This window comes from Stegastes partitus, unplaced genomic scaffold (assembly GCF_000690725.1).
Source record: "Stegastes partitus isolate 25-593 unplaced genomic scaffold, Stegastes_partitus-1.0.2 Scaffold9, whole genome shotgun sequence".
Classification (NCBI taxonomy): domain Eukaryota; kingdom Metazoa; phylum Chordata; class Actinopteri; family Pomacentridae; genus Stegastes; species Stegastes partitus.
In genome coordinates, this window is record NW_007577740.1 from 1,835,953 (window position 1) to 1,851,410 (window position 15,458).

A 15,458-nucleotide genomic window follows, 5' to 3' on the forward strand; every position below is an offset into this window, starting at 1 on the left:
CATTCACGAGGTTGCGCGCTGGGAATTCACACCTCAGGGTCGGACTGTCGAGGCAGAGTCCTACTGTAAAACCCTGATGTGTCTCAGAGGGAACATTCAGCTCAAATGACCAGGGGCTGCATTTATCATCAATGCGTAGAAAAGTTTCTAAATTCTGTTGTAAATTTAGAATGTGCGTAAGTACAAAAAAATCTGGATGTATCAAATGTGTGTGGGTCGTACGCACGTGTTGATAAATTACACTTGTTCTTAACCTCCATGCTTGCGCACGTTGCCTTCAGAAATGCCTCCAAATCACCATATATGGCAACAACACGCCTCTTTATAAAGCAAGTGAAGATTTATTTTTTTGGCAAAAAGGGCGAAAATGAGGAATTTTTCTGGAGCTGAGATCGAGGTACTTGTCAGCGAGGTTGAAGCAAACCAGAAAATATTGTTTGGTGTGAGAAATGTTGGGATAAGCAGCGAAAGAAAAAAATGCTGCATAGCACCAGATAACCACTCCAGTTGTTTCTTTTGGGTCATAGGAGAGATCGTCGGCAAACATTTTAAAAAGTGGTTTGACGTTAAGCTCAGTGCCAAAAAACACATCACAGTCCATAAAAGAGAAATGGCTGCAACTGGAGGAGGGCGAATTAATACCTAACATTCACCCAGCGGATAACCCTGATCACTACAGATGAGATGTTTTAATAATCAAACTAAGTCCAGCAAAAACATTTCCACACTTTGCAACACTCACCAACAAGCCAGCCATCTTCAACAGCTCCTGCTTGGAGACGCACCCACGGGGCTGTTCTGAATAATGAATGAATGGTCCTCCAGACCACCAGGCAACAATGTTTGATAGCGATAAATGTGCATCGCAAGTTATTTGTACATTGATTGAATGAAACCATTTTCTATTAACGTAATTCAATTTGTTTAATGATGGTGCTTTGACTGCGATGTGGGTGCAGTCTATGGCTCCAATTGTGTTTGGGAATCTAGTGATGGCGTGAAGTCCCTGTTTGGTTTTGGCTTGTTGGTGATGGCTGTAAAGGAACTGGATGTAGGCTGGGGCCAGAGGAGTTATGGCATCCAACACTGCCAGTATGATCCTGCTTAGTGATGGCTGGGAAATACCACATATGTCTCCAACCTCACGCTGGAATGTGCCGGTGGTCAAAATCCCTGAATGCTTTCTATTTGTAGTTTCACAATTCTTCCGCTAGATTATGTGCATATGCATGGTCAGAGCTGTGCGTATATTTACACACATTCCTAAGTATAAGTACAAGTTGATGAATTCCATACTTTGCGTAGGAATGTTCGTACGCACTCTCTACACACATATCTGTGCGTACGCACTATGATAAATGAGGCCCTTGGACTGTAGTGCAATGGCGTGCGGGCCACAACAACACAACCATTGCTCCCCTTCTGCCCTACTAGCTACATTTGTGCCAAATCTAAACTATTTCCACTAAGTTGCTCAAGCAATATTGTGTTTACGAGAATAGGATAAATGGATAGACAGATGGAGGGGAACCCAAAAACATACAACCTCAAACCCTCGCTGTTGCTGGTATCAGGGCATATTTATAACTTTGTCACCAGAAGGATAATTTGAGTTTCATGTGAAGTTTAAACAAGAAGAGCAAAGAGATTTTAGTGAAGAATCTGGATTGTGTTTGTTCAAGCAGTGTGCAGCCTAAAGCTGTGTCGCTTTCAGAGAAAAGCTGAAACTTATTATGTGTTTTACAGAGAATTACAATCAGATTATGCATTTTATTTTGAAATATTTTCATCTTAAACAGTTTTATTTCTAGAATGCCTCCTAAACATATTGTCCGCTTAATGTGGCGCACATTAGAGAAAGGCTGAGGGACAGCCATGTCTACAGCAGATACAATGCATACGATCTGCATTCAGTCAGCGTCAGTGGTTGTTAATAATCAATATTAATTACAAGCTGGTGATCTATACATTATGCCTACAGTGTATTTCTGCTGCCTAATGCTGGTTACAGTCCAGTGTAATTGTTCAGACATACTGTGTATGTGCTCTGTTTTTAATGCAGTTTCTCAGGATTATCTGGATTCATTCCTGTTACATAAACACAAACTCACATAAAGACCACGCTGTCGCCCCCTGAATGAATGCAAAAGTATCTCATTAGCATTTGTAAGCTTAAGTACAGCCTGTTAAGACCTTACTGCAGGGTATGCAGTCATGTCTCGGAAACAGAGACTACAGTAACTGTTGGAGAAATGTACACAGTGTAATGACGTACTGTAAAAGTGTTATCTCTGATGTGGTCTGCACTAACCTGCTGGCTGTGATAACATGAAGGCAAACATGGGTGGACCTGAGAACTGAGAATAACCCAAACATGAAGTCGTGAGGGAGGGAGTTTAGAGTCACATTTCAAATCTAAAATTTTTCAAACACGCACAAAAAAAACGGTGAACCAGCACACCTGATTTGTACTATACTGAGAATTGTTTGTTTTAATTAATGTATTTTTCTTTTATTTTCTTTGTCAGCTTGTTTTCCTCATTTTTTGACAATTATTCACAGAACTGGGACTGTAATATCTGTGTTTTGTGACATTTGTTCAATCTCCTGTTCACTTTTTTTGGATTGATTTGTGTCACCAACTTCAATGCCATTTAGTGTAAAATTTTCTTTGGAAAGGCCACTTATTTTAAAGCAAACAAGGTAAGTTTATCGAGTTTCATACTCAAAGGGTGGGTCAAAGTATTGTAACTAAAAAAGTGAAAAGGAACTTGTCGTCAGTAGCAATGCCTGTAGCTCCACTTTTATTTTCCCAATAATCTGGCAAACCTTCTCTGCTGATAGATCCTGTATATTAGCTGCAGTGGGAGCTGATTAACAAAGTGTTGTAGGTGGGGTTAGACAACTAAGACGCCCAGATTAGCCGGGAGCTGCTCAGTACCTGCAGCGGAGCTGAGAGACCTCCCTGTAACTGTGGATTTACAGGCCAAACGTTTAGCAAGTGATCCCTGGCAGTCCCATTTACCCTCCTACAGCTCTGGGTGTGGTGTTCCTCCATCTGTTCTGGGTGGCTTCCTTTGCATTACGGCTCACGGATGTCAGGGTGTTGTCACAAGCAGCGGCTGGAGACACCATCTGCTTCCAATTACTCTGTGACAATCTGCAGGATGACGTCCAAGATGCTGCACAGTAAACTGCTACAGCAGGTACACAAGAGCCAGAAGGGAAAGGAGACAGGAATCGGAGGCTAAAGCCGAAACTTGGATCTGACTTTAACTGCGGCTGAGCTGAGTCACTCTTGCCAACAGAGCCATGGAGCCGGGTTTGGAAACCTTCAGTTTTCCATGACTTGGTGGATGTCTCCTCTGTAATTGGCTGCTCTGAAAGACCAACAGCTGCTTCTGGTTTCAGGTTTGGAAAACTAGCTCTCTGGTAAGACATGAAGGAATTGTTGAAACACTGAACGGATGAATCTGTTTCTTTTCAACAAACTGGAGCGCAAACAGGTTGGCTTTTCAGACATGATAAGACTTTGACTCAAACTTTTCTTGCACGTTTATTAATAGTAACCTGACATCACGTGTTGCTTGGACTATTTCGGCAAAGTTATGCATGCCATAGAGATACGTAAGCAGTAATTACACCTTCTTAGGCTGCATTTCTTTCATGTCAAGACAGCACAATGTTGCACTTGAGTTCCAGATATGTACAGTGCAAATGTTAATGTCAATATTTTTGAAGAACTTCCTTTTCACTCTGTTCTGGATAACGTCACCATTTTCTGGATGATTGTCATAAAATGGAGCAGCCAAAAGCCATCCTGAAATTTTTCAGGACCCTCTCAGAGGACCAAAATGAGAAACTAATGCAGGAAGAGCTGAGTGTTGATCTCAAGAAAAATGGGGACATAAACTTAAAAGGTGAACATTTTAGAGATTTTGTCTCGTATGTTATTTTAAGTCATGAAGGTGAAAAAACTACCAACTCAGTGGGATGCTTAACTGCAAGGGAAGGAGGAAATGAGTCAGACACAGACGAGGGGGAGAGGAATCGTTTTAACCTAACAGAGCAGCAAGACACAGCTGTAACGTCTGAAACTGACTCAGAGAAACAGAGCTTTGTGGCAAACCATGATCAGAATAACGTGCCAGATGAACACAAAGTTAACAGTTGCAGCAAAGATAGTTGTGACATCTCACAGAATACACTGGATGAAACTCTGAAGACAAAATGTCAACACATTTCAACTGACTGCACAAATACAGATTGCAGTTGTGTTGCACCAATCAGCTGTAAGCAGGATGACACTAAAGGAAGCAACCAGGATGTAAAAAATGACTGTGAAGGTGCTCACTGCAATGAGGATTCTGTCAGAAGTACATCCACTTTGGAGGTGGGTTTTAATCCTGAGGAATCTGCTCAGACAGGACCTCCTGTTGAAGAGCAGGAACCAGCACTGGAGGAGGCTGAAAGTGAAGAGGAGAGGATGAATGTAGGGGAGGAAGAAGAGGAGAAAAGAGATGTATTTCCAGACTCTCCTCCCTGGCTCCACCATCCTCCCAGTGCCTGTGATAATTCACCTACTATTACTATAACATCTGGAGTCCAGGCACCCCATCCTCCACCTGGATCCACCTTCACTAGAGCCACCTTCTCCCCAGGCTCCCCCACCAACAAGCAAACACAGCTCCCAGCCCTCTTCAGCGGCCTCAGGGTGCTGAGGAAGGGGGTGGTTGGCCCCGAGCATGACACTGTAGCCCAGATTAAACCAACTTCTCAGGGAGCGAGGAGAGCGGTGGTTGCTGAAGAACAGGGGGACACTAAGATTCAAGAAAGTTTCCTGGGCCAGATCTCGCAGTTCCTGAGTCGGGAAAAGAGAGGAGATAAGAAAGAGGAGGTGAAGGATTTGGAACCCAAAGGAGCGCAGGATGAAACCACAGTGAATGGAAATGAGGAAAGTGGAGAAGGTGAGAAGACAGAGCTTGAAGCAGTGGAAGATGCAGAGGTTTCACAGTCATTTGAGTCCACAAAATCCTCTGTGTCCAGCGCAGAGGCAGCTTTTGATGCCTTCAAGGCTTTTTTCACTCCCAAGCCTTTGAAGAAGGATCCAGCAGAGAAAGTCGACCTGGAGGCATTAAGGAGGAAGATAAGAGCTGACAAAGACGTACTAAGAACGCTTTTTGACAGAAGCTCCACTAAGACTCCAGACAAGAAAGACCCGTCTGATATCAAAGTATGCACCGTGTGGGTCTGGTTAACTATTATTTCTTTTAAAGTGAATCATGTCAATTTGTCAGTCTTGAACAAAACAAGACAGAGCCTTGTTTTCCTTCATTATTGTAGTTAAACCTCTCCGTTGTTGATCTCTATTCCTAGTCTGAGGCCTCCACCCCAGGAGAAGGAGAGGAACGAACTCCTGGACGTTTACAAGCCGTCTGGCCGCCACTGAAGGATGAAAAAGTTGGGCTGAAGTATACAGAAGCAGGTACTTACTCATTTAACTAACCTGGAGTAGTTACTTTTTCTTCCCTGAAAGACTGTAACAGTTTTTGCAGTTGGAAACACACAAGTTTCTGCCGTGGAAGATGGCCTATAATTTGGAGTCTCCCACATCCTCCCACTGTATGTTTATCTTCCAGTACGCCACCATTTAGCATTGTCAGACTTGCAATTGACAGTTGATGCAGTGGAACCAGAAACATCTTTTTTTTCTTTTCCTTGCCAACTGCAACTTGACTGTGAACACTTCAATCTGATTTCAGTGTCTTATACCAGCAAAAATTCAATACAGTATTGATGCTGTTACCATCCCATGTGCTATAAACTAAGCAGCTTCCACATGATGCTGGATATGAAATATTTAGGATTTTTTTTTCAGTATGTTATATCTGATGTCAAGGAACAACTACATATTGATTCTGTTGCTAAAAGTGTATTAACAGATAAAGGCCGTGTGTGATTGGGGTTCAGTGAACCTTAGAAAGGCAAAACTCCGTTAGATCAAGGAAAGAAAAGACATGTAACTCATCTCTTTATTTGGAAAGGCTGACATTTCACTCACACAACTCAAAGTCTATTAATAATCCATTGTATTTAGCCATTTTTTTACGACTGCAAACACAAATAATGTGCCATGTGGTGAATGGCTGAACTGTGCCATTAGATTAAAATGTATGTTTGCTCTGTGATATCATGAGATGGATGTAATATCAAGATCTGCTGTGAAGGTAAACACAGCTCCACCCTGTCAGTGTCTACAGTTGGTATACTGTGACTGCACCAGCTGTATGTGAAAGCATTTACTGGAGTACACATGTGACACTGCTTTTCTTTAAAAAAAAAATTTAATCTTCTGTTTATTTTTTTTTTTTAGCTTGGTTACACTGCAGCTGATAGCAGAAAAACTAGTCACTTAATAATAACAACAACAATAATAATAGCACTTTTGATTCTTTAAGCTAATATCTGATGCATTTGCAAGATGATTGAATAGATGTCAGACAGGTCATACTTAAGACAGATGTTAATTCGTTGCATTTTTAATAATAGTACTAATCATTGTTTAAGAGCACTTCTTCGTTTTTGGTTGTGCTTCTGGTTAAAAGCGTTCTTAACAGTCTGGAGTTGATTAAGAGATTTTTGGTTTAGGCAGGTAATGCTGATAATTGCAGTAATCCAGCTTTGATGAGATAAAAGCATGTAAAATGGCCTCTGTGTCTTTAAACTTTAAGATAGTGCTTAATTTCGAAATATTTCTAAGATGAAAAAACTGCGATTGCACAGGATTCATTGTGTGATGCTTGAAGTATAGACCCCTGTTAAACCAGATGCTGGGTTTCATTACAAGCTCGATGTGATCTGAAAGTAAACCAGCGGATGGCAGAACCTCTATTGCTTTGTGCTGTGACCCAGCAACAAATAATTCTGTTTTGTCTGGGTACAGCCGAAGACCAGCAGTCAAGAAACAGTCTAATGCTTGACCTTCTAAAATAGGGCAGTTTAAAACTTTTTAAACTAAGAAAACATGGTTAGGTGGGTACTTGTTGTAAACCACTCAGCTCACCAGCAGGAAATGTTTCTTTTGTAGGAAATCCAGCATTTAAAATGACATTCTTTCTGCAAAAACAATACAAACATAGATGTGTGTCAGAGCACCAGGGTGGTGGAGCTCAGTACTTCTGCTGACAATGTCCTTGCTGGGGTTTTTTTTTTTTTTTTAAACAGAAGGTCACTGCAGTCTCTAAAAACCATTTCCCTTCTCATCACCCTGAGCACTCAAACTCAGATGTCAGAACAACAAAAAACAAAAAAAATCCTAGAAATCTGTAAATTGTACTCTGTGCTGTTGATTAAACCGCTTGTAAATTGTGAATTACCAAAAGTTTTAAAGGATTTCATGGAGAGGAAAACGGTAAAAGAGAGCTTTTTTTTGTTTGCAGTTTTCTCTCTCTCTCTCTCTCTCTCTCTCTCTCTCTCTCTCTCTCTCTCTCTCTCTCTCTCTCTCTTTTATTTTTATCAGTGGATGAGTTTGTACAAGCCTCCAGCTTTTGTTGTAAAAAGCTGTCATCTGTTCATCAGTAGGATTACCCAGCAATGTTTGACCAGGGATGAAACTGTGAGCTTCATGCGAACACACACCCACAGCCCTGAAAATACTCTTCCTGTAAACACTGTCAGGAAGGTGGCAGTAAATTTACTTTCCCACTGACCGTTCAGTAGCTTCAGTCATCCATTAGCAGATGAATGTTTGCCTAAATAGTTGGTTCAATAAGCCAGCCAGCTCTTACCAGTGAGCAGCATATTAATGTCTCTGTTACTTTTGAGTCTCTACTGCCATCATCTGGTAAAACTCTGTATTGTTCCTGATTGTTTCTGTCTTCAACATCCTCCAGCAGCAAGTAAAACATTGTTTTTTTTGTCACGTTAGACCAGTTGCAGTTCTCGAGTGTGACTTGTCTGCAGCTCATAACCCCTCATCACAAACTCAGGCACCGTGAACATCTGCTGCAGTATGAGGAAGAACACGACGCTGTGGTTAAATGTTCTGTCCTGCTGATGTTGTGTTCTGTTTCCTCTCAGAGCACCAGGCTGCTCTCCTGCAGCTGAAGAGAGAATGCAAAGAGGAGCTGGAGAGGTTACAGGTCTGTATGACAGGACGCAGTGAGCTGCTGAGACGTTATATACTTTATGTACTACTATACGTTATGTACTTTATATGCTAAAGAAACAGATTTGTAAAATTCATGTGATTGTTTGCTAATCCCTTTCAAATTGATTACTACACTCACTCCCACAGTTTTCTCCAGTTTGTGCTCTTTATGCACCACTACAGTCAAGTCACAGAGATAAGTGTTCATTTTTCTGGATAATCGAATGGATCCCTGGTTTAAAAAACAACAAAAAACTTCAATAAACCCCCAAACACTGTAAAACTCACCTCCCATCTAAAGAACAACACAGCAAAACTGCTATGTTGCAACTTGGTTTTCTAATATGAATAAAGATGCCAGATTCTCCTTTCTTACTTTGCCGTTGTTGACCTTGTAAAACCCAAATTTACATTTTAGTCCGTTTTTAGAGAAATATTGTAATATTGAAATGCTGGCCCTAGCTGGGAGCTGGGTATTTGTACTCACATTGTCTGAACAAAGACACCCAGATATGTAGAACTGCAACATAATCAGTAAGGTTCATCCTCTGAGGACTATGAATGTCCTCATGTCTAATATATGACCATCTGTGTTTTTTGGTGTCAGTTTAAAATGTCTCAACAACCGGTGAATAGACTAAAGATTTTATACAGGATGATTTTAATTATGTTAATTTTTAGTAGCATTTTTAGTGGAACAACAACTTGCCATAGAGTCTCATTCAAACCAGATGACGTGTGGTTCAAAGTGAAATCTCTGGCTCATTCTTCCAATACTTGTAGTATTTATGAACTAATCCCTGCAACACTAATAACACTCTCAGCAGCCTCAGTCGTGGTTTAGTGCTAACAAATGTAAACTTTAGTGTGTTGATGATAACTCAAAGCACCACTCTGAACACAAGCTCATAAAGCTGAACAGACTTGGTGAAACATAGAACTCTGGCAGTTATATCTCTGATGCTCATTCCAAAAGGAGATGCTTGGATTGTCAACGACAAATATATCAGAGACCCAAACTGTGCTAAACCCTAACAACCATTATTTTCAGGAGGACTGCAGCCAGGAGCTCTCCAGACTGAGGGTGGAAAATGTGAACAATGTTGTCCGTCTGGAGTTCACCGTGGCCGAGCTCCAGGCCAAACTCTGCCAGGTTGGAACCCACCGTCCCGGCGAACTCAGAGATGTCGCTGTGTCCACAGCAGACGACTCTTTACAAAGATCATTCCGTACAGTGTGCATCCAGACAGACCGAGAAACCTTCGTCAAAACTCCCGACGATGCCTGTGTGAGCTCTCAGCAGCAGAAGGTGACCCCCAAGAAGCTGGACCTGACTTCCATCAGCCTCAGCCTGGCTGGTCAGAGGGATGATACGTTGTCCTCCTCCTCTTCTGGACTTTCATTTCAAACTCTTCCACCTGGAGACTCACTTCCTCTGTCAGAACAACCACCTGCCTCTTCTGCAGTGTTTCCAACCAAAGCAGACACTGTCTCCCCTCCTCCTCCTCCTCCTCCTCCTCCCCCACCACCTCCACCATGTTCATCAGCACTCCTAAACCACATGCAGCCATCAAATGGTCCTCCACCTCCACCTCCGCCTCCTCCATCCATGCCAGGTTTACCTCTTCCTCCCCCTCCTCCTCCAGTTGGGGGTCTCATGGTTATGGATAAACCTCCCAGGAAACCAGCAGTAGAGCCTTCCAGACCCATGAAACCGCTTTACTGGACCAGAATCCAGATCCAGGACAACAAGTAGGTTTAACACCAAGAATATTCACTCATGTCCAGATCCTGCTCTTATATATAAGGATTAATTATCTAATAATGTCTGTTTAAAGACCATGAAACTCTTGACTCATTTATCCAAATGTCAGATTTAAAAGCACTTAAGGAGGCTGAGCTCAAACACAGATAACATATAGTTATTTATTGTATGAAGTAGATAGACTGGAAAGGCCCTGCTGCTTAACACTGACTTGAAGAATGCAACCATCTACTCACAGCTTTATCTTTTTACATTACTTGTGGAAATGTGTTTTCACTTTGACATGGAAGATCCTTTTTTGTAAATTGGTGTCCAAAAAGTCATACAATAGTGACCTGGGTTCACTGTTGAAAAGCAGTAAAAAGGGGAAAAAAATCCAAACGGGGTGAATACATTTCAAAGACACTGTAAAAGTTACTTCTTGTCAGACGATTAGTGAGATGTGAAGAAATCAAGCCCCCACTCATTTCATAGAGAGGTTTTAGTATCCAGCTTGTTGTGTTGCAGCAGAAATCACACTCAGAGAGATGATTTATGAGGTTTGACAGTAAACTTTTTTCTCTCTGTCATAATCGTTTAAGGCCATTTCATGTACAACATTACGTGTGTACTTTCTGTATTATGGTCATGAACCTGTGATTAGTTTTGATTATACCTTTATTTTTTGCATACCAAGTAATCACAAGTGATCAGTTTTATTGACTGATATGAAAAGTTGAATGAATATGTCTATGTTATAGTTTATCAACAGATTAGACGCCTGTCTTTTGGGTCACTGTGGTCAAAGACAGTCTGTCATAAAAATTAATTCAAGTGCATTAAAAACATTTAAAGTATTCTATCAGTCTAACAGCGGAATGAATTGTTCATGATCCAATAATAATAATGATAATTTTAGGATAATCGCATCCTGAAACTAGTTTGTTCAATTAGTTTGTTTCTTCATAATACACTGTATGAAGTAACCTGGAACATTTTCAGGTAGAGTTACGGACAGTTGTCTGATTAAAAAAAAAAAAATTTGCTAAGTTATATTTTAGTGAAATAAGACATTGTTTTTGAATTGTGGTTGAAAAGAATGATTTAAAAAAAAAAAAACTGTCAAAGACGCTCATAAGATCATTTCAGTTTAAATCATGTAAGATATGTTCACAGTCCTTGTCCTGCTCAGGACATGCTCTGTTGTGTCACTGATTGAACATTGTGTTTCTGTCTCTCTCAGTAAGAACACACTGTGGAACCTTTTAGAAGAACCAAACATAATAAACGCCAGAGAGTTTGAGGATCTCTTCGCTAAAACCACGACACAGTCCAAGAGGAAGCCACTGTCCGAGGCTTATGAGAAAAAAGCAAAAGCCAGGAAGGTAAGAAAATACATTTCAACATCATGTTAAAAACTATTAATCCTCTGACGCAGCAAGTTATTCCTCAAAAACACAAGAGGTTTGCAGTATTAACAGTCATGTGTCCACTAGAGGGGGTCGATGACGTTGTGTTGATGGACTGCTCATCTCTTCAGACTATTTAAAAGGCCATGTCAATACACTTATGAGGCTGAAAAAACTATGTTTGGATGATTGAAGCTCTAAAAATCACTCCATGTTTTAGTTTGCTTCCCTGTACAGAGCATCGTAGGGCTCACATCTCTTTACCAGTCAAATTAAACATCCATCCATTATCTATACACCGCTTAATAGGGTCGTGGGGGGCTGGAGCCTATGACAGCTGACTCAGGATGAAAAAATACTTTATTTATCCCAGAAGGGAAATTCAATATGGATGAAGGGTGAAGGCAGGTTCACCTGGACAGGTAACCAGTCTATCACAGGGCTACACTTAGAGACAGACAACCAAGCACACTCACATTCACACCTACGGACAATTTAGAATCACCAATTAACCTCAACATGTTTTTGGACTTGTGGGAGGAAGCCGGAGAAAACCCACGCTGCACGGGGAGAACATGCAAACTCCACGCCGGTTCGCGTTGCGAGGTGACGGTGTTAACCACCGAGCCACCCTGCAGCCCCCAAATTAAACATGTTACATTCATTTCACTATTGTGATCTCCCTACTTTAATAAAAAGTATATTTTGCCTTCATCTGGTTTCTGATCAGTCAGCTTCTCAGTCTTAAAGGCTTAAATTCTGACAACCTCTAACTGCATTTTGATTTCATTTAGATTTTTAAGAATCCTAATGCTATAAATATATTTGCACAGCTGTTTTTAAACACAAAGGCAATCCAAGGTACTGTAAAATGATAAACGTAAGACATGAGAATGTTGTAAAAACATTAAAGAGACAATTATAATGAAGTTTAAATTTCAAAAAAGCAAGACTTCATTTGTTCAAATATGACAACTGGTTGAAAATGCAAGAATGCGTCAGGGTGAAACGTAAAAAGAATGTTTGTTTTGGTCCATTTCCACTACAGACACTCCACTAATGACTTGCTAATGGGTTCTCGTGGTAAGGTAGTTATGGTAACTGTGTGTGTTTTAGATCATTAAGCTGTTGGACGGTAAACGCTCTCAGGCTGTGGGCATCCTCATATCAAGCCTCCACCTGGAGATGAAAGATATCCAACAAGGTGAGAACACTACATTCATGGTGAGAGCTGGAAAGTGACAAAGTACTTTTACACTTTTGTGATACTACATTTGAGTATTTACATTGTATGTTGTTTTTTTTAATACTTCCAGTCCCCTACATTTAAGATGGAAATACTATACTTCCTACTCCACTACATTTATCTGACAGCTTTAGTTAACATGAAGGCCTGACACAGTTTATATTGTGACAAGCTTTTCAAATTACACACATAGTTACAGATAACCAGAACCAGCAGTTTTCAGCCTTTTTGACTTCTTCCACAAAGCAGAGTGCAGTTGGAGTTAAGAGCTTCACCAAATTGTGATTTTCATTTTTAACCATTTATATGGTTTCATTTGAATAAATATTCAAATGATCCAAAAGATTAGAGAAAAAGTCTAAAAACTGACAACAAATTTGTGTATCAGAACTTTATTTTTTTTATTCTTTCTTCTCCATAAATCATGTGATAAGTCCCCAGATTTATCTGCTGTTCCTGTTTATAGAACTGAAAATGAAGTAGTTGAAAGTAGCTCTACCTGCATCATGCTGCTGACATACTGGCATACTGCTTCACTGTTAATAATCTAATGATAGAGGTAGGTGTTGCTTTCAGACTGCATGTAGCACACAGGTCACCTGATAGGGGAATTCGGTAGAAGAACCACATACGGATTTTTACTTCTACTTCAATTAACTCACACTCACAAAACAGTAAAACAATTCAATGAATAAAGATTAACTAAAAATAATCAATCAGATCACCACCTGCAGTACTCGTCTAAACTAGTTCAGATTGATTGTCTTTATAAGATTTGATTAGTTTTTCTATTAAAAATCAGAGTGATCCTCTTTAAACTGATGGCCAACACTAAGGACTTGTATTACAGTTTTTCTCAGTTGCTTTGGTACATTTCTCGAATCATCCTCGACATTTGCAAAACAGTAAATGCATTTCTCAAAACAATTCGTATGAATAGCAAAACACCACAGATTACCTGCGAAAAGCAGTTACTTGCTCAAAATCCTTAGTTCATCTCTCAAAACTAAATATCTGTGTCAATGAACATGTCAGTGCCATCAGAATGACAAGTCCTTGTATCAATGTGTACGGATAAGACAGTCAAACTGTTTAGTCATGTTGTCAATATAACAGTTTACTCTGGAAGGATGTTCTGATGTAAACTATGGCTAAAGTTTTGATTACAATTATTGGAAATTGTGAGTTACACATTAGTGTATGTGGGAGATTGATCGCAAGAGACTGGACAGGATTCACTTTTCTGCTTTTACTGTTTGTACTATAATTTGTTGATTAGATTCCATACCTGTTCTGTCGACGAAAAATCTGAATAATTCAGGACACAGTTGTTCTTCCATCATTAATCTACACCCTTTGACCAGCCTCAGCCATTGTAAGTCCATGATTGAGAACGTGGTCTCCAAATGTGGCCCTTATTTCATCAGGAACGTGCAGATGTTCTCGGCCTCTTCTGCCCCTTCCTCTGTTCTGCCTCCCAACTCGTCCGCCACACAGCCTCACTCCTCTTTCTCTTCTTCTTCTCTCTGGCTGTTGACCACATCCAATTCCTTGTCCTTCCATTGTCAGACACTGTAACACAGTGTTGTACTCTGGCTATATACATATATACTTGCCAGTTGATGGTTCATAGGATGCACATTTGAGCTATTTCAGAAAACTGGTTGATCATTGGTTGATCTATATAATGCTGCACACATTTCCATTCCCTTTGATCAACATGACAAAAGCAATTGATAATGTAGGAAACAGCAGAGAATTGCACATAATTATTTTCATGGATGTACCAAAGCATTTAGAACTTGTTCAAAGAAATGAGAAACTGCTTTTTTGATGTGCACGAGTGACACAATGATGTGAAGATTGAACGAGTAGTTTTGAGAATTTCAATTCTGATCTGAGAAATGTACCAAAGAGACTGAGAAAAACTGCAATAAGAAGTGGGACAGCTTTTATATTTTCATCTTTACTGACCACTGGTCTTATTCTTTCAGTTCCTTAGGTTTACTCAAGGTATAGTAACACTTTATAATCCAATACATGAAAATATTAACAATACTATATATTAATAAGTTAATAATAAAGTGGCCACTGGTGTGTGAAGCTCTGTGGCTGGTTCAGAGCTAATCAGGCACAACTTATGAAGAAAGCAGCTGTTTATGAACCAACCATCTCCTAATGATCCACTAAGAAACCATCTCCCAATTTGTTGTTTTATTCAGTTCTCTAGTTAGATGAGAACTAGAGACTTGCTAGCTATGATATATTAAATGTTTGTTTTTTCTGTGGTGTAAAGGCCTCTGAAACAGCATTTAGACTAAACAAACATCACCATGTGCCTCATATGAGAGGTGGAATACAGAAGGTCACCAAACTAAGCTGTATTTCCCAGCCGGTCTGGGAATTTGAACCTAAACATTCAGGTGACCGCAACTCCCTGAACATCACCGTGTTTAACTTGGACCCCGGCATCCTGCTGAACGTACCCTGTATTTCACTCTGAATATGAGCTTTTGGTGAACTTAAGGCAGGATTAAAGGCTGAAACACTCACCACAATGTCAGCAAGACGAGGCAATCTCCACTGCTAATCCCAAACTGCACAGTCTTTGTAGCAAACAGAAGATTGTTTTTCCTGGTGAGAGAAATGAGAATGCAGTTCTTTGTTTTGCCTCTTTACTTTTTGTTTGTAAAAGTTTAGTATTTTTCCATCCATTTTCTATACACCGCTTAATCCTCATTAGGGTCGCGGGGGGGATGGAGCCTATCCCAGCTGACTTAGGGCGAAGGCAGGGGACACCCTGGACAGGTCGCCAGTCCATCGCAGGGCCACACTTAGAGACAGACAACCAAGCACACTCACATTCACACCTACGGACAATTTAGAATCACCAATTAACCTCAACATGTT

General features: G+C 40.4%; 1 protein-coding gene across 1 annotated transcript in view; it reads left to right on the top strand.

The window, feature by feature from the left end:
• Positions 1-3,122: 3,122 nt before the first annotated feature.
• The window catches only part of fmn1 (formin 1), a 26,544-nt gene continuing 14,208 nt past the window's right edge, over positions 3,123-15,458 (top strand). The window contains exons 1-6 of the mRNA XM_008284962.1: positions 3,123-5,233; positions 5,377-5,485; positions 8,080-8,141; positions 9,201-9,901; positions 11,137-11,278; positions 12,419-12,506. Of these exons, the coding sequence (XP_008283184.1) occupies positions 3,800-5,233; positions 5,377-5,485; positions 8,080-8,141; positions 9,201-9,901; positions 11,137-11,278; positions 12,419-12,506 (2,536 nt within the window). The 5' untranslated portion in view covers positions 3,123-3,799. The remainder of the gene's footprint in view (positions 5,234-5,376; positions 5,486-8,079; positions 8,142-9,200; positions 9,902-11,136; positions 11,279-12,418; positions 12,507-15,458) is intronic.